Here is an 18,674-nt window from a genome sequence, read left to right as displayed (position 1 = left end):
AAAAAAAAAAAAAAAAAAAAAAAAAAAAAAATAAAATACTTTTTAACCCTTTCGCTTCGAGCGCCGCCATCTACGAGATGACCTGTGGGTACGAGCGCTGCATAACTAATTAAAAAATAAAATAAATAATAAATAACTAATTTGCGTTTCATTATTAATTATATTAAACATTTTATCGTAAAGTTTTGTAAATATCTAATGCCTATATTACCTATAATTAATAAATAATAATATAAATATAAATATATTACCTAATATTAATATATTACCTACATTACCTAAAATTAATAAATAATAATATAAATAATTAATTAATGTTTAGGAAAACGTATATATAGAAACCACGCGCACTGTGCATATTTCTGGTTCGCGCTTCCGTTCAGGGACGGCGGACTGAACTGCCGAAGCGAAAGGGTTAAAACATTTTCATGTAACTGTCTTGTAATTTACTTGATCATAAATTCATTCTTAAATAAAATGTTCTCAGTATTATATTTTAAGTATAAATAAAGTTACATTAATGTGTTTGATATTAAAAGAAAAACACATGTTTTGTATAGTATATATCTGTAAAACATAACAAATATACTTGTACCATGCAGTCAAAATAAGAATTATAAATTGAAAAAGGCATTATAAACGAGAAGTTTTCATCTTATGTCTTACGGGTTTCATTTAGTGTTTGTTGAATTTTGTCAATTGCATCCTTAAAATTTGTTGCCAGTTCTTCAGTTTTAAATTTGACTGATAAGCTTTCTACATGTGGTTGCTCTTCAGCATAATTCATGCCTGCCCATATCCAAGCACGATGCGACGTAGAAAGTCTATTAAATGCAATGTCTGGAGTAATTAAGAAGTTGCATACTACTTTGTGAACTTGTTCTCGGCGCATTAATAATCTGTAACGGCCATATTTTGCATGATGTAAAATTTTCATATTTCCAACACCTCTTTCTTTCCATTCACGCGTTGTACTATCGTATCTGTATAATTTAGCTCGTTCACAAAATACTGTAACAAACACGACACGATTTCAAGATATATATATATTTTCCTTTTTGAAAGAAATTATTTAATGTACCTTTTTCTTCCTCTTCTTCTCCAGTATGCACTTCCACGATATCAGGTAGAGGTATAATAGGTTCGAAATGAGGATCATAATCATCATTTTCAGTTTGTTCGCATTCTTCTTCTTCATTCTCAACATTCTTTTTTACCGTAGTTTCTGTTTTATGCTCAGATATATCAGCAATTCCATGTGTTTTTTGACCAAATACAGCTGATCCAGCACCGTCAAAAGCAAAATTTGGATCTATAAAACAAATATATGTGTAATAATTTTATCAACACTTTCTTATTTAAATTGTCGTGATAGACGATAGTATGAGAAATATACCTATTTTAAATGTTGGCTGAGAACTTTTAGCTGCTAAAGTTGAAAATGATACATTTGCTGTTGGCAAGAAACTAATATCACTCTCTTTTTGAGCTTCACTTGTTGTTTGTGTTATTGTTTCAAAAGCATTAGTTGTTACAGGGCTTGAAATTGTAAAAACTGATGCAGTTGTTCGTGGACCAAAAACCAAATTCGTCGAAAATGGCGATGCACTAGTAAATACTGAATTAGTAGATTTGGTAGATGCCCCAAACAAGCTTGTTGTAGTATTTGTAGTTATTTTTGACTGTATGTTGAGATTATTTGAAAATATTGATTCAGTATTATTTGTACTAACATTGATAGAACTAGGTTTAAGTAATCCAGAAGAATCTTTTTTCGATATTCCGCCGAAAATATTTTTTCCTGTATTATCTAACTTAGCCATTCCAAATATAGATGTTGTAACTGTTTTAGATGTTGGTGTTATAAATGAAAAAGCGGTAGTTGATGTTACTTGTGCTTGAGAAGTAATAGGACTACAAATTTTTAAATTTTCAGATGTTAAAATATTTTGTTTATCAGTTATAGATTTCTGTATCTCGTTTGAACTGGATGAAGATGGTGACATTACAAATGAAAAACCAGTTTTCTTATCATTCGATATAGTAGAATCAGTATTTCCAAATGATATAATTGATCCACTTATTGTAGGGAGTGAACATGTTGTAAATTGTGGTGTGCCTGTACCATACAGTCCAGGTTTAAAAATAGAAGAAGATGTTATTCCAGTACTTGAAATAGGTGTTTGAACAACTGAGACTTCATTAGACGCGGTGCTTAAATTAATAGATTTTGGCAGAAACTGTATAGCGGATGTTGTTGGAAGCTTTTGATCCTCTGTAGATATTTTTGATGCTGCTGTTATAGAATCTCTATCTGGAAATAACGATGCATCAGATTCTTTACAACCTCTACATCCAGGACAATCTGGTTTTTGCTTATATGCATAAAAGTTTTCTGGAAGCTGTAATTTCAATGCAGCTTGCTTTTCTTCAGCTGTTACTTTCATTTCATACAGAACTTCGATGTCTTGCGCTGTGGAAGTTTCGGTAGATTCTTCTACTTTGATTTCAGTTGTTTTATCAGAGAGTGAAAGCTTCTTCTTCCATTTTTCAATTGTATCTTTGAAATTATTTGCGATATCAGACGTTTTAAAACGACAAGCGAAAAGAGTGTACTCGATTTCTCCTTCACTATAATCAGCAGCATTCCATATCCATGACTTTTCGTCTTTTGGCTTTAATTCCAAATTCGGAAGCACGAAATGGTTTAGACACAGTTTTAATATTTGTTCTCGTCTCATTACTAGTCTCAGTTTGTTTGTATTTTTGTGTCGTAATAATTTAATGTCTCCTAAACCACGTTCTTTCCATTCATTTACCGATTTATCGAACCTAAACAACTTGGCTCTGTGACTATACAAAACTTCTTCATCCTCTTCACCTGTTTTAACTTCAATTTTATCTGGCAATGGAATTATTGGTGAAAAATGTATATCATCACTTTCTACTACCTCCTCCTCACTATTTTCTTCACCACCAGACTTTGTAGGAGATGACTTAGAAACAAAATTGAATTCAAAAGATTTTCCTGGTGTTCCAAAATCAAATTTGGAATCTTTGTTTGTTGGTGTGCCCGGTCTTTGTTGCATTCCAAAAACAAATTTTGCACCTGACGTATCAGATTTTGTGTCAGATTTTGTAGCTAATGGAGATACAGATTTACTATCTGTAGAAACATCATTAGAACTACCTAAATGAAATAAAAAGCCACTTGTTTCTTTTTTAGTAGTATTTTGTGGAATATCAAAAGTAAATGTGGGTGTAACTCCAGAAGAACTTGTGCTTATCTGAAAACCATCAGTTTTTGGTTTAGGTGGAAGGGAAGGATCTTTTGGGGTATCACAAGTGACACAGTAGTTATTTTCAGCTGCATTAAGTATATTACAACATTTACATTCCCATGAAGCTGCAGGTGGTTTAAATACTTGTGAAAAAGGTACTTGATTCCAAGTGGTTGTACTTGAAGTACTCGATTTATCAAATACAGAAGAACATGGTGTCTCACAAGCTATACATTTTGTATTTGATGCATCATTTCTTGTGTAGCAAGCATTGCATTCCCATGAACCAGCAGGTGGTTTAAACATTTGTGAAAGAGGTACTTGATTGGAAGTAATTGTATTTGAAGTACTTGATTTACTAGATACAGGACCACGTGGTGTTTCACAAGCTATACATTTTGCAGTTGGTGCTTCATTTCTTATATAACAAGCACTACATTCCCATGAATCTACTGGTGGTTTAAACATTTCAGATAAAGACTCTTGTGATTTATTTGATTGTACATTTGGAATAGCTTCTGGTTTTTTTAAATTTTCAGCAATAATACAATCTTTTACCATCTTCTGCTGATTACTGGTAATAATATCATGGAATTGAGATGCTTGACTGTATGTTTTAAATGTTGCTGCAAATGTTTCTATTTCATTATCTGTTCCATTTTGTAAATTCCAAGTAACAACTGGATGGTTATCACTTTTGAGTGTAAATTGGGATTTAGCAAGAACATTATAACTATAGCAGATTTTTGAACTGCTTTCATCTATCATTAATAAAAGAATTTTATTCTTCTTCGAACTCCATAAAATCTGCATCTGCCCAGTACCTCTGTGTTCCCATTGTTTCATATTGTTATTAGAATATAAAAGACTGACTTTTTCACTAAACAGTATTTCTTCATATTTAGTTTGCATAGCAAATTTACCAGTACCTTGAACACCTACAATATTAGATGCTGTAGCAAGAGCATTTGGTGCAGGGGCGTGGCGTCTTCTAAATGAAAATTGTGGAGTATTCGGGGAAATATTTTCGCTGGTAACAGCAGTACTAATTGGCTGTGAAGACGAAATTGGCGTGCTATGAATACTAACAGTTGGAACTGTTGTAGGTCCCGATTGTAAAGGTGTAGTTGTTTTCGTAAATGAAAAAGTAAATTGTGATGTAGTTGTTGTTCCAGTGGTTGCACTTTTTTGTGTCATAGTTGGAAAACTTTCAATACTTGTTGCAATCTTATTAAATGTAAAACCAGCAAATGGACTAACTTCTGACTTAACAGGAACTTTTAAAGGTTTAGTAGTAGTTACTTGCTGAATAATTGGTGGTGATGTAAACGAAAATCCACCAATAACTGTTGTTGCTGTATTGATTTTTGACTTTTCTGGTGTAACAGTTTCTGCTATTGTCATTTCAGTAGACTGTTTTTGAACCGTTTGTCCAAAAATAAGTGGTGCTTGTTCTACAGTTTTTGGCTCTAATTTTGTTTTTTCTAATTTTTTAGTACTACTTAATGTAGCACTAATGTTAGATGATACTTTATCAGTACTTTCAACTACTTTTTCAGAAGTAAGACTTGCTTTGGCTTTATCAAAATGCTCTTTAAAGGAAATGCTTTCTTCAACAGTTTTGAATTTAATACAAAACTTCTCTAATTTTAATTCTCCATCAGCATAATCACATGCACCCCATAACCATGCCTTTTCACTATTTGATTTAGCAGTTAACTCCATATCTGGTGTGAGATAATGATTTGCACATACTTTTAATACTTGTTTCCTGCGCATAAGTAAACGAACTTTTCCTTCTTCGTCCTTGAGTAGTTTAACATTGCCTGTACCACGTTCTTTCCATTCATTATTTACATAACGGTAAAGTGTAGCTCCTCCACAAAATAGTGTCTCTTGACCCTCTTCTCCAGTAGTAACTTCAACTTCTGCAGGTAATGGTATAACAGGAACAAAATCTGGCATTGGATCTTGTTCATGATCTGAACTATTTGGAGATTCAGTTGAGCAGGTAGTAGCATCTTGCTTTGGTGTTTCTGATACAGAAAGATTAGGTGAAGTAGTTTTAAGAGTATTTGATAAAGGTGGTAAGTTTACTGTTGTTGGTATAATAGCTTGAGAAGGCATGGAAATTTGATAACAATGAGGAACAGATTGTTCTGTGGTAATTGGTGTAAAAAAACTTCCTTGTCTAAAATGTGGAGGAATTGTTACACTAAGTGTTGGTTGAACAATTGGTACTGTAGTTGGAAGTGTATCAGAAGTAGTAATAGCGACATTAACCGGTGGTACTTTATTCAAAGGAGCATCTTTTATGGTTGTCTCTGGCTTTGATGTTTCTACTTTTTGCAGTGGAATTTGCAGTGATTGATTTGTTGGTGGCATAAATAAACCTTGTTGAAGAATATTTTCAGGCATTTTGGATCTTGTATTAGGATATACTACTGGCATCGGATAAACATTTGGAGGATACAAAGAAGGAATAGCTTGCGCATTTGGATCACTGAATGACATTCCTGTTGGATAATATCCTTGAAAAGTAGCTGAAGGATAAACCAATTGAGAATATGGATGTCTATGAGAAGATTGAAACACATTCCCTGATATCGAAGACGCGGGGCCTGATTGATTTGCATTATAATTTAAGTCATTATAATCATCTTCACTTAAAATGCATAAATCTTCTTCTAGATTGGGATTAATATTAACTGTTTGAGTACGTTGTTTTTGAATTTCTTTACGCAACTCTGCTACTTCTTTTGCTAGTTTCTCAACTTTTTCCATTACTGTCTTGTTTAACTCCAGAATAGTTTTATTTTGCTCTGTTATCGATTGTATCATACCATCCTTTGTTTGAATCATTTGATTTATTGAACGTATTTGAGCATCGAGACGTTCTGGACTTGGACGTGCTTCAGAACGATTTCGTGATAAATCCAATATATCTTGGTGCTGTGGTCTGTAAGGAGTGCTAGATTGTTTTGGTGTACGTTGAACATTTTTCTGCGGCGTATTAAGAATGTTAATTGAAGCGTTTAATCCTGTTAATGTTGGTAACGCTATTTTTGTAACTGCTTGATCCACACCACTATGGGCAGAGGAATAACTTTCATTTGACATTCCATCGCACTCATTTCTACTTAAATCATCTCGTGAAAGATCTGGATCGATCCTTTTCAATTTATTTTCGATGTCAGTGATGTATGTAGAAAGTTCTGAGTTCAAAGGGTGATTTGGATTTGTTCCTGGACTACGTAAACGATCTAGTGTTAAATAAAAACACTCTCTTGCTTTTGAAAGCATGATTATATGTTGCGATCTTATTTCAGATGTTAAACTTTCTTTAGGTATAAAACTGACAATTTCATCTGCAAGCTTTTCATACATTTGACCTTGTTGAAATGAAGCTTCTGGACATTTTAATGCTTGTAACGCGTATATTGCTTTTTCATATTGTTTACCACGTACGAATCGTTGAGCCAAGAGCAATTTACCCTCTTCTAAAGCTTTAATCAATTCTGCATTATTCATATCTTTTCCTTGATAGTTGAAGAATTTGGAATTAGTTATACGAATAACTTGATTATTTTGTAGCCTTTCGAGAAGTGGAATCGCAGCTGACCAGTACATCTCAGACCGTGCTTCTAAGTTTGGTATGTCACTATTTTCTTGATCTATTTCTTTTAATGTCTCTGCTCTATAATGAAATATTCGTGCTAAATGAACTAACAGAACAGGATGCAACCCATGATTTCCAAGACAACGAACTACTTCTAAACCTCTTTGTAGTTCTAATCTTAATTCACCAAGGTCTTCATCGAGTGGTTTTTGTTTATCCATGGAATATACTTTATAGGCATAGGACCACCATTGTTCTTGAGCACAAGTACAAAGCGTATTAGTAAGATCTGCTGGCAATGTAGGTAATTTTTCAGGATTTAAAAGTCCACTCAGTTGTTGTTCTTCAATTGTTGAAGAAGTGTAGATAGCACAATTTAAAAATGCATCAATATCAACACGACTTAAACTATCAGGCGCTGCTTGATGTAAATTATAAACAGAAAACTGCAATTCACAAAACACATGTGATGTTTGATTTGGATAAGGCCCATTATCTTTATTTTGCGAACCATAAGGTCGAGCCCTTAGACCAAGCCAAACTTGGTGATGTAGTGAATCTGGCCACACTTCTTCGGATATTTCATCAAATCGTTTTAGCTCGCTAAACGAGCATAAACGTAATGGCGGATTTGAAATTGAACAATTTACAAAATATGATGTTGTTTTACCATCTTGATACAATCGTCCAATAAAGATTCTTTGATATACTCGATCTCGCCAAGAACTTGTACAAAATTTATCGATTTTATCTAACAATTTCTTAGTATTATCTCGAGCATAATCTTGAAGTACATGACCAGCCTGGCTACATCTATATGATCCTTCTCTATACCACACGTGTATTTCATTCTTAAGACTATCCTTCAAATGCATAGTCCATACTGCAGTAAGATCAATTGGTGTTACATGTAATGCAGTCAATAAAAGTGGTCCACACAATCTTCCTGCTTCAGACCAACTATCTCCTCCAGCTTTAGTCTTTCGTAAAATTAAACATGCTAAATGAAAATGTAACTGGCCCCACATATGTAATAACATATGTTCAATAAAAGCAGGATGATTAGAAAAGTTTTTTGATTTAAATTCAAATAAACTTTGATCAAAACTGCAATATAAATATTTTAATTCAATAATATTAAATATACATATTTCTAATAAAACAAAATTTCTAATAATAATATACATACTTGAATACAGCTTGTGCAGCATCTGTTATACTTTTTTTAATAACTTTACCCTGTTCTTTAAGACATAATGCTGTATATCTTTCTAATACAGAAATATAAAATATCCAAAACGTCCAATCTGATTGTTTACTTTCTTTACACTTCATAAGTAATTCACTTAAAGACTGATACCAAATAATATTATTTCTGTGACTGTGTGTTGCCTCTATTCCAGCAGCTTGATTATATGCATCTTCAAGCCTATGATTTACTATATAATGTTTGAGCAACTTAACTTGTAGATGCACATCTGTTTGTCTAACTGATAATTCAGCTAAAAAAGTAACATTGTTGTAAACAAATAAGTTAAATTACATAAAATCATTATAAGACACATGTTATAAAATATAGATTTTATTACGTACATATAATAAGTTTTTCTAAATCATCATCATTACCATTTGGTTTCTCTAAATTTAACATTTTTTCCTTTAATTCAAAGACTATTGGATGATGTGGAAATTTCTTATCAGCTCTTTCTACCCAATATTTTATTTTATTCATATCTATATTAACATCCATATCAGACAGTAGTTCACATACTAAAAACATAATAAAATATAGAATAAATACAATTTATATGATTTAATTTTGAACTATAAAACAACAAATTCAAAATACCGAACTATACCTTTTAAAATGAGGTCATCTTGCTTTGGTTCTAATTCAAGAGATATTTTATATTGTGTAAAAGCTAATTCTTTTTGTCCCAAAGCTTCAAGAGCTTGACCTAATAATTTATAAGCTCCTGGAGATTTATCTCTTATTTCCAAATAATTAGAAACATACCTTTTTGCAGATTCATAATCTCCAACTTGATAATATAATTTTGCAATATTGTAACACCGAAGCTTTTTCTTAAAATTTAAATAAAGATATTAAATATGTATAAAACATATTACAAACGTACATTTTTACATAAATATAAATTACCAAGTACACATAATAAAATAAAAATAAATAAGAAAAGTATCAATGTAAACAAACATTATTATTATAATTCAAATATTTCGAAAAAGATTCGGATAAAAAAGAAATAATGATTGGAAAAAACATAAAGTCAAAATTTATTCTTTAAAAAATAAATACTTTTTCTAATTATTAATGAAAAGCCGCTAAATCTTAGATAGAGGTTAGTACATGTGCATGTATCTTTTTTACAACCAAATCAAGGCCTTCGATACTATAGACTACACTTGACATTAAATAGAATTATGATGTATTAATATAAACAAGAAAAAAATAAATTTTAAATAAAAGTAAAATTGTACTAAAAAAGTCATCGAATAATTTAAAGTAAGAAGTTAGCAGAGATATTTGATAATATTTAAAAATAACGGCTCTTTCTTTAAAAAATAACCTTACCTCTTCTGAATTTTTAAGTTTGATAAATATGTCTTTCACGTGTCGGTCAACATCCTTTTTCGATCGAAACATTTTCACAAAACGGAACAAGACTTTCTTTAATAATCACTAAAATAATTAATGGACAGTACTCTATTAAAATGAAATTAGAAATACCGTTATACACTTCGCACTACGATTTTCTCCCATACCACAAATCACTTTCAAACGGTTCAATCCAAACCAGAAATATCAGATAAGTGCTGCCCTCTGGTATAATTTTTGAATTGTTTAAAGTAAATATAATCTTTCACGAGAAATATTTCCAGTATAGTATTCCAATTTTTTTCAAAATTCAAGCTCAATGTTTTATATTTAATTTATATATTTAGTTAAGACTATCATATATTAAAAATTAATATTGCATCATTTATTGTAATCAATATGAAGTTATAACCACAATTTAAAGTAGAAGACAGACAGCCAATATAAAAAATTAAACTGTACAAACCCTTAAATATAAGTAATGTTTGTGTATTTCATATCTAAAACAGATTTTAAAAAGTAGTGTCATATGTAATTATTTTTGTTTTTATAAAATATAAATTTAATGATGTTATAATTTTACACGACACGACTATTAATATTACATAAAATGAGTATAAATAAGATATTATACAATTGTAGTATATTTATTTTTAAATTAATACAAATGCTAAAAATGTTATTAAAATTATATATAAAATGTTTTATTCAAATTAAACATAAAAACAATGTAAATATATTACATCATAGTGAAAACTTTTTAGTAGTTTCTAAGCCATATGACATGTGTATTAATAGTAATAATCCAGAAAAAAAGGTATGGAAAGAATGTTTGCAAATTAAAAATATTTATTGATATAATAAACATTACAATTTTTAGGATACCCTGCAATTTGAATTAAAGAAAATTTTACCAAAGTTAGTCAACCCAAATTTGTTTCATGAATTTCATTTTGTACATAGATTAGATTATGTGACAAGTGGTGTGATATGTATTGCATTAAATAAAAAAGCAGCTCGAGCTGCTTCTAATGCATTTGAAGCAAGAACAGTCAAAAAGTTTTATTTGGCATTACTTCATGGGCACATAAATGAACCTTATCTTGTTATAGATAAAGCAATTGGTTAGTAATTAAATCAAAATATTTATAATATCAATTCAGAAGACTATTTATAAATAACATTATTTTATTAGGAACTGATGTAAGAGAAAAAAAAGGAAACCATAAAATGTGTATCAGTGATAGCATGTTTTGTGAAAAACCAAAAAAATCTTATACAATTCTTATAGTATTAGAAAGAGGTTTCAGAAATGGAAAACCAGCTACTAAAGTATTATTATGTCCTGATACAGGTAGAAGACATCAACTAAGAGTACATTGTTCATATATTGGTCATACTGTAATAGGAGATTATACATATAGTGAAAGAAAAGATATAGAACCTTATAGAACATTTTTGCATTCCTTCAGGTATTACTATGCATGTACACATATATACATATGTATGTATATATGTATAAATAAATATAAATAAGGAGATGAAGGAGAAGAAAAATATTAAATATTATATCTACATATAAACTTATCTATATTTATATTTCTTTTTTTTTCAAGGCTGATACTGAATAACAATATTGAAAATTTAGATGTGAGGAGTACAGATCCATTTGTAGCTTCTGACTCAAGAAATCAATGGTCACCTACAAATGTTGCTAAAATATTAGATGAAGATACATTTTTTGATGTTTATAATCTCATTGAATAAAATAGACATTATACTTTTAGTTCAATTTAATTTGTTTAATCTATTGCTTTAATCCCACATCCATGGATTTTAAATGAAATAGTTATTTCTGGTAAATTTGATGATAATTTAACACAAGCATATCTTAAGGAACCAATTCTATAAAACTCTATAGAATTAGTTATCATACTTAACCAGGTTGTTCCTAAAGTTGGTCGTACACTCAAATTATCATTAAGTACATTATTATATATAGCTGTTGTTACCTGTATGTAAATATTCTATGAAATACTTGTACAATTGAATTATTAAATATTATATGAAAAAAATTTATTTCTTTACCTGATTAATACAAACTATACAAATATCACTTTTACATAACTTATGCAATTGTTGTCCAATTGTTCTTAAACTCTTTGCTCTATTACTAAATTCATCTTTCCAATCTTCTACTCTATATGGAGCAGCAATTGAATCTATAACTATTAATCCTATCTTTTGTACAGACATTAATACTGGAATTCTATGAAGTAAACATATTTCCAGTTCTTCCTATAAGAATAAAAGATTAAGTACATATTGTGTTAACAAGCTATTAAATTAATTTAATACAATAATGTGGGATTACAATAGTTGAAATATGTTCCACAAATACTAAATCACCATTTACTCCATATTTTTTTATAATTTCAAGTTGCTGTATCAATTCCTGTAATCTTCTGGATGGAAATATAGATTCAGTACAAATATATATCGCACCTATGTTAAATAAATACACTCAAACAGAAACATTTAGAAAAAATAAAAAAAATAAAAATGTGTTATTATTTAGTTGTGACTGTATAATAAACTTTATTTAATAAATACCAGCAGCAAAACCTCCTTCAGTTTCAGGTAACTGCACTGTCAAACATAATTGTAAAGCTAATTGTGTTTTTCCTGTACTTGAAGCTCCATAAATTTGTGTAATCCCACGAGTAGTTATACCACCCTGAAGTAATGTGTCAAACTTCGTACAACCGGTTGTAAGAAATTTTTCACGTTCCTTTATTATGTTTGCATTAACTAATTTTATGAGATAAAATAAACTATATTAATTCACGGATATTATGACATACAAAATAATAAAACTTTAATACCAAAATAGTTTTCCATTATCTTTTTTAGTCCGAAAATATTTTATATTTTTGGTAGTTTTAGATTAATCATTCAACTGTCCAATACTCAAAAAGACCCTAGTATATCTATATTGTAAGCAGAAGATAGATGGCAGTTTCTAAAACCTTCGAATAAAAAAGAACTAAATATATAAATTTAAAAAAATCATGTACTGTTTACGAGCATATTTAAAGAACACGATATTTTAAATTTTAATAAGTATGAAAAACATTACTTTTCGTTTTAGTTTCTTTAAATTAAAATACAAAATTAAATTTTATTTTTGATAATTATTTTATATTTTAAACATTTTTAAATATATTTTCTATGTGAACATCAGTTATTATTTCTTTTTTAAAAGTTTTTCTTTCCTCTTTTTTATATGTTTTTTTATTTTAATTTTCCTTTTCTCAGCTTGCTGTTCTTTTACTGCCTTTTTTCGTGCCTATAATTAAACATAAATTATTACAAATAATTCATACCATCATATGTAATTATATATTATCCAAGATAAATATGTATTACTTTTCTACTGTCTGGACTCTCATTTCGAGGTCGAGCCGAATTAACAAACTTTGATTCGTTCGATACTATGTCTCCTTCACTATCTTCATCTTCAGAATCAATGATTTTTTCAGATGAGTCATCATCTTCTTCTATATCATTTGTTTGTTTACAATCTTTGTTAAGAATTTCAGGAGTCTCAATAGGCTTGGATAGATCTGATTTTAAACCAATAAGAGTCTTATATATCAAATCCTCTTTCCCAGATTTAGCAAGTTTAATATCACGTTCAATATCAATCACCTTAATATTATATTAATATATGTATATATATATATATATATGTATGTATTGTGAAATTTGATATGCATATACCTGTATATGCATATGTGTAATTATGTATATTTATATGTGTTTTCACAATATTACCTGGCTTAAATTTTGCGGAATATAAGCTTGTTTAAATACTTGTTCTTCTATTTGTTGTTTAGAATCAATATTTTGTTCATCCTGTTGTGTCATTTGCTCTGATATTGTATCTAAATACATATCCATATTCTCTTCAGTTATTGTTGGGTCTGTTATAAAGTCAAATAATGCTTTAACAGTCATAACACCAACTTCATTCTTTTTAAAAAATTCTAAAAAGAGTTAAATAATTCATTAATTCTGAAATCTTTTAAGTATTTTATTAATATTACTCTAAAAAGTTTCTATTCCTATTTACCAGTAATATTTATGCAATCTTTTCTAAGGAACTCAAGTGCCATAGGATGATCATGTTCAACAGCTTGAGATACATCTATTATTATAATAGATCCATCATGATATAACATATTATACTCACTTAAATCCGCATGAACAAGTTTACATTTATTATATAATTTCCACATTGTTTCAATACATTCTCTGTACAATTTTCTTGGTTTAGAAGCAGTAAGAACAATATCTTTTAATTTTGGTGATGGCCAACCATTAGTACCTATGAAATCCATTAATAGTACATGACTGCGTAGTAGAATTGGTTTTGGAGCATTTACTTCTCCTTGTTGAAGACGTACTAAATTTCTAAATTCTTTCTCAGCCCATGTTCGTACCATCTTACGTGGATTGTGACGGCAATATCCATGACGAAAACGAAATTCTCCAGTAACATATTTGTCTCTATCTTTAAATTGCAAAATTGATGTCTTATATATTTTTATTGCAAATTCTATTCCAGTTTTTGATATTGCATGATATACATTAGCTTCTTTTCCAGTGGAGATACATCCATTAATTTCTGCAATTATACCCTGATTTAAAAATTTAAACAATATCATTCTGGTACGTGGATCTAAAACTTGTTCAACAGTAGCACGGTCATGTTTATCTTTTGTTCTAAACCTATCTTTTTCCACTCGTTTATTATTTTCAATAAGAAGATTTGCTGCATATCCTGGTAAAGCAGGACCTTCATATTTTTCAATATTAATTTTATTAGCATAGCGACGAAATAATTTGTCTGAAGGTTGATAATTATTAATCTTATTAGAAGTATTCTGTGCATTGATATTTTGTATTTTAATATTTTTAACAATATTATTTGAACTAATTCTTTGATCTTCATCCCAAATAAAATCATCATCCTCTAAATTATCATTCTCATGTTCACTATCTTTTATTTCATTATTTGAAATATGTAATTTATGTATATCTATAGAAAGCTGACAATGCAATAATGGTTGTTCTTTATCCATTTTTAAGCTGTAATAATATTATAATTAATATTTTACATATATTACAGAAGTATAATTAAATATTATACGTACCTTGTTTCAGTTTCATTAAACTCATTAAATTGATCTTCTTCGACATGTTCACACATGACTAAATTTTATTTTTTTTTATTTACTTTGTTTCAAATACTAAGAAATACATAAAAAAATAGAATGTCGTAGAAAATTACGTTTTCTTAAATTTTGACATAAACTATGTTACATATTACTTACATTAAGCCGCATTTTAAATAATACAATGAACGATTATTCTAAGGTACAAACATTATTTTGATACTCTTGTGATACATTGTTTGATACATTTATACTAATAATTTTAACACTTTAGCAATAATAAATTTTTTAATAATTTTTTATTATTTTTAACCTTCAATCTTTAAACAGAACCAGAACTGCCCTCTATAATCTTCATTATCTATGATTGATGTAAAGATATTTTGTTTACATGTACCACTATTTAAATTGCAAAATTGTGTTACGATGATAAAGAGTAAGATATTAATTATAATTTTTTATTTAAAAATGATTCTATTTTTAATAATAATTGAACAATATTAAATAACAAAGATATGTGTAATAAAATATTGTCAAACATTAAAAATTTTCATAATTTTAGAACTTAAATTATAAATTACAAAAGGAAGAAATTTAATAAAATAATAATAGATAAGAAATTTATTTTACATTAATGTTATATTATATTCTGTTTTATACTAATTTTATATTATATTATATTTTATACTAATTTCATATTACATTTTATTTCATACTTCTTTTTACACTTTATTTTAGTATGAATTTTTATTAGATATATTATAATATTAACATTTGTAAATTATAATTCTATTTAAGATTATTATACATTATAAATGTTTTAAGATTTTTTCAGATTTTATTAGCTACCTTTTTACAAAAATATTTAAGAACATGATTGATGGAACCAAGTATTATATTTCAGTTTTAGAAAAGTCTAAAAATTCAACATTTTTCTAAATATAAAAAATTATAATGGTAGATAAAACTTATTTGAATTAAGTTAATTATTACCATATTTTTAATTATTATAAAAACGTAAGAAATGAGTAAATATTAATTTAAATTCTTATTAATATTATATGAGAAATAATATTGTGTAGCAATTACTTTTTCTGTTTATAGGTAGCAATTAAAAATTTTTAATATTTAAAGATGCAAAATATTAAACAGTTTATAGAACAATGTAATGTTATCCGTTATACATCTTACAGAACTGCAGCAAAAATGCAAATTTTACATAAGGAACTTAATAGTAAGTTTAATATATTTTCATATTATATTACTACTTAGAAATTTTTGTTTTTGTTATATTTATATACAAATAACAATAATATATTTTTTATAGTGCAATATGTTCAACCGGAATTAATTGCTGGAGTTTTTGAACGTCATAGACTTTCAATTACAGAAAACTGTGTAAATTTAGACCCAAGTGAAATTGAAGATGTTCTTTCTGATATTTATTTTGCAGCATGCAAAGAAAACAATACCAATTTTGACATTGATCTTGTAACAAAACTAGCTTTAAATTATATTTTAACTACATTTGACAAGTATGCTATTTTATATATATTAAAATTTTTTAATTAGAATTGAAATAATAAGTAATATATTGTTATCATAAATATTATAATTGTTATAGACAGTGTGCCAGGACTGTGTCTGTATTTTCTGTTAAAGTTGCTTTAATACTAATTAGCTCTGGGAGATTACAAGAAAAGTATGGATATCTTTACCAACAATTAGCTGATCATAATGCATGCTTATCCAAAGCTAGCTTACATACATTATTAACAAATATTTGTAAAATTACGGAGATGCTTGGAGAAAATGCAGCATATGGATCTCAAAATATTCAGTCACATATTGATAAATGTTTCTCGAAGGTATAATTAAATAATATTTTAAATGTTTAAAGTAAATATAAGTTATAACTCTTTATAATAGTCTCAAGGATGTCTTGGAGTTACTGAATCAGAGTTTGCAACATGGATTATGCAAGAACCCCCTTTGCTTGTTTGGATAACAACATTTAATCGTATGAAATCTGCAGAACATAGTATGTATATGTGGCATCCTAAAATATTTAATGTTAAATGTAGAAAAGTTGAAGTGGATATGATAAACTATATACCATTTTTTTTTAGTTGTACATAATGTTAAATGCTCAACTTGTAAAATAACATCAATTCAGGGACCACGATATACATGTCTAAAATGTGCAACATATCATCAATGCCAACATTGTTTTTTATATGGAAAAATATCAGGAAAACATAAATTGAAGCATCCAGTTCGTGAATTTTGCACCAAGGTATGTTAATGTGCATAATTTTTTTCATGTAAAATATTATATATAATTTCTTTTCAGACTTCAAATCGAGAAATAACAAAATTAATTATTGAATTAATAAGAAATAAATTGAAATTATGTCCTGTTAGATCCATTGGGTTAAATATGGATGATCAAATTCCACATATAAGGTTGTTAAGCTAAGGCAACATTAGATAATATGAACATATTTTGTAAATGCTACATGTTTTCCTTTATATATGTATTTTAGCAATGAAATAACACATACTGATTGTGAATCAGCAAGAAGTACAATGAAAAGGCGAGTTCTAAATGATCCACAAAAAGAACTTCAAAGTATTATTACTCATTTAGAAGAAGAGAATAAACAATTACAAATTGAATTGCTTGATATACAGGGTACTAAAGCAGAAAGACTTCAGCGTCATAGAGTTACAATTGAATCACAATTACAACGTCTAAAGTTATTAAAAGTATGTTGTTATTTAATTATTTATATTATTACACGGATCTAATGGAGTAACTTACATATTTGATTAATTTTTTACAGAAATATTTATTTACTGATAGAATTTGTATGCCTCAAGTAATTAATTACATGCAAAGTACACCTATGATTCCTTCCCTTTCATCAAGGCTAACATCCTTACCTATAAATTTTGAATTAAGCCCAATTATTCGGCAAGAAAATACAGAACAAATATCAGGTGTGAATGATACAAATACATTACAGTCAAATAATTATAATCCAACTGGAGATTGTATTACTGAACAAAATCACGAAGTTATCGATTCTGAAGAAGCATCTACAAGTTTAGGATTCACTAATGTACTAGAATCTACTCAAATAGAACTAAGTACATGGATAGGAGGTAAGTTGAATTACTATATTTTATTATTTAAAAAAATGATATATTTATAAAATATTAATCTACAAGATTTATTTATATATATAATATACTTCCAATTGGTATGTATCAAAAAAATATATATACATTTCTAATTATTAGGTACAAAAAGATTAGAAATAAATCCATCTAATAGTGGCTTTTCTCAATGGTTGGGTTCTAACAACTCTAATTGTAAAGACGAAAAATATTCTATTAAAGCTACAGCAACTAGCATTGAAAATGAATCAATAGCAATATCCGATTCTTTGATAGGTATTCACAGAGATAATACACCATCATCTTTACAAAGACCAGATAAACATTCACAACATAGTAGCCTGCAAAATATACAAGGTGATCTAAATGACATATTAGATAGATTACAAAATATGGTTACAGATGATCATTTACTTGATGGTAAGATATAATACTTTAACTTTCTATAAGTTTTTTATATCAATATTCTTACATAATTTTTTTTAGATTCCTCTGTTGTTAATGACAATTGTAAATTAAAACGTGCTACCACAGAAATGGAAGATTTATTAACAGGACTTATTCAAGGTATGGAATCTCGCAAAAGTAAGCTTACTACTATTGTGTAGTAATATTATTTATTATAATTAGTATTTTGGAATTCCACTATAAATATTTACAAAATAAATATTTCCGTCCATTAAACAAATTTCAAATTATATGTAATTGTACGGTATTAATATTAATCTTACTAA

The 18,674-nt window shown here is 28.2% G+C and overlaps 5 protein-coding genes across 5 annotated transcripts in view; 2 read left to right on the top strand and 3 right to left on the bottom strand.

Moving 5' to 3' along the window:
- LOC108555935 (E3 SUMO-protein ligase RanBP2) overlaps positions 1 to 8,595 on the bottom strand; it is a 9,927-nt gene extending 1,332 nt beyond the window's left edge. The window contains exons 1-5 of the mRNA XM_017911826.1: positions 8,494 to 8,595; positions 8,090 to 8,402; positions 1,397 to 8,007; positions 1,082 to 1,312; positions 667 to 1,011 (exon numbers count right to left, since the gene is read on the bottom strand). Coding sequence (XP_017767315.1) covers positions 667 to 1,011; positions 1,082 to 1,312; positions 1,397 to 8,007; positions 8,090 to 8,402; positions 8,494 to 8,551 — 7,558 coding nt within the window. The 5' untranslated portion in view covers positions 8,552 to 8,595. The remainder of the gene's footprint in view (positions 1 to 666; positions 1,012 to 1,081; positions 1,313 to 1,396; positions 8,008 to 8,089; positions 8,403 to 8,493) is intronic.
- A 1,532-nt stretch (positions 8,596 to 10,127) lies between these two features.
- LOC108556018 (RNA pseudouridylate synthase domain-containing protein 1) lies at positions 10,128 to 11,298 on the top strand. The gene is made up of 4 exons (XM_017911926.1): positions 10,128 to 10,334; positions 10,398 to 10,641; positions 10,713 to 10,989; positions 11,134 to 11,298. The coding sequence occupies exons 1-4, from the start codon at positions 10,128 to 10,130 to the stop codon at positions 11,282 to 11,284; spliced, it is 879 nt and encodes a 292-aa protein (XP_017767415.1). The 3' UTR covers positions 11,285 to 11,298.
- A 4-nt stretch (positions 11,299 to 11,302) lies between these two features.
- On the bottom strand, positions 11,303 to 12,483 carry LOC108556019 (DNA repair protein XRCC3). The gene is made up of 5 exons (XM_017911927.1): positions 12,403 to 12,483; positions 12,131 to 12,328; positions 11,892 to 12,022; positions 11,606 to 11,815; positions 11,303 to 11,529 (listed from the first exon to the last, which is right to left on the bottom strand). Exons 1-5 carry the CDS (start codon positions 12,416 to 12,418, stop codon positions 11,320 to 11,322), a joined length of 765 nt encoding a protein of 254 aa, XP_017767416.1. The 5' UTR covers positions 12,419 to 12,483; the 3' UTR covers positions 11,303 to 11,319.
- A 281-nt stretch (positions 12,484 to 12,764) lies between these two features.
- Positions 12,765 to 14,792, bottom strand: RIOK1 (RIO kinase 1). Its single transcript, XM_017911825.1, has 5 exons — positions 14,737 to 14,792; positions 13,653 to 14,671; positions 13,355 to 13,566; positions 12,947 to 13,228; positions 12,765 to 12,866 (listed from the first exon to the last, which is right to left on the bottom strand). The coding sequence occupies exons 1-5, from the start codon at positions 14,790 to 14,792 to the stop codon at positions 12,765 to 12,767; spliced, it is 1,671 nt and encodes a 556-aa protein (XP_017767314.1).
- A 1,096-nt stretch (positions 14,793 to 15,888) lies between these two features.
- LOC108556038 (dystrophin) lies at positions 15,889 to 18,548 on the top strand. The gene is made up of 10 exons (XM_017911952.1): positions 15,889 to 15,991; positions 16,085 to 16,292; positions 16,382 to 16,625; positions 16,687 to 16,798; positions 16,887 to 17,053; positions 17,111 to 17,223; positions 17,304 to 17,526; positions 17,604 to 17,925; positions 18,064 to 18,360; positions 18,427 to 18,548. The coding sequence occupies exons 1-10, from the start codon at positions 15,892 to 15,894 to the stop codon at positions 18,546 to 18,548; spliced, it is 1,908 nt and encodes a 635-aa protein (XP_017767441.1). The 5' UTR covers positions 15,889 to 15,891.
- The last annotated feature ends 126 nt before the right edge of the window (positions 18,549 to 18,674 follow it).

Source organism: Eufriesea mexicana, unplaced genomic scaffold, assembly GCF_001483705.2.
Source record: "Eufriesea mexicana isolate 0111107269 unplaced genomic scaffold, ASM148370v2 scaffold294, whole genome shotgun sequence".
NCBI lineage: Eukaryota > Metazoa > Arthropoda > Insecta > Hymenoptera > Apidae > Eufriesea > Eufriesea mexicana.
This window is presented reverse-complemented; position numbering and strand designations above follow the sequence as displayed.

Excerpts from the sequence above, each read along its gene's own strand:
- RIOK1 (XM_017911825.1), bottom strand. The coding sequence starts at position 14,792 with ATGTGTGAACATGTCGAAGAAGATCAATTTAATGAGTTTAATGAAACT. Across the intron at positions 13,567-13,652 it reads AGATTGCATAAATATTACTG|AATTTTTTAAAAAGAATGAA; the intron begins GTAAATAGGAAT and ends AACTCTTTTTAG. Across the intron at positions 12,867-12,946 it reads AGAGTCCAGACAGTAGAAAA|GCACGAAAAAAGGCAGTAAA; the intron begins GTAATACATATT and ends GTTTAATTATAG.
- LOC108556019 (XM_017911927.1), bottom strand. Across the intron at positions 11,816-11,891 it reads TGGAACATATTTCAACTATT|GAAGAACTGGAAATATGTTT; the intron begins GTAATCCCACAT and ends TTATTCTTATAG. Across the intron at positions 11,530-11,605 it reads GTATAGTTTGTATTAATCAG|GTAACAACAGCTATATATAA; the intron begins GTAAAGAAATAA and ends ATTTACATACAG.
- LOC108556038 (XM_017911952.1), top strand. The coding sequence starts at position 15,892 with ATGCAAAATATTAAACAGTTTATAGAACAATGTAATGTTATCCGTTAT. Across the intron at positions 16,626-16,686 it reads TTGATAAATGTTTCTCGAAG|TCTCAAGGATGTCTTGGAGT; the intron begins GTATAATTAAAT and ends TCTTTATAATAG. Across the intron at positions 18,361-18,426 it reads AGATGATCATTTACTTGATG|ATTCCTCTGTTGTTAATGAC; the intron begins GTAAGATATAAT and ends AATTTTTTTTAG.
- LOC108556018 (XM_017911926.1), top strand. The coding sequence starts at position 10,128 with ATGAGTATAAATAAGATATTATACAATTGTAGTATATTTATTTTTAAA. Across the intron at positions 10,335-10,397 it reads GTAATAATCCAGAAAAAAAG|GATACCCTGCAATTTGAATT; the intron begins GTATGGAAAGAA and ends TACAATTTTTAG. Across the intron at positions 10,642-10,712 it reads TGTTATAGATAAAGCAATTG|GAACTGATGTAAGAGAAAAA; the intron begins GTTAGTAATTAA and ends TTATTTTATTAG.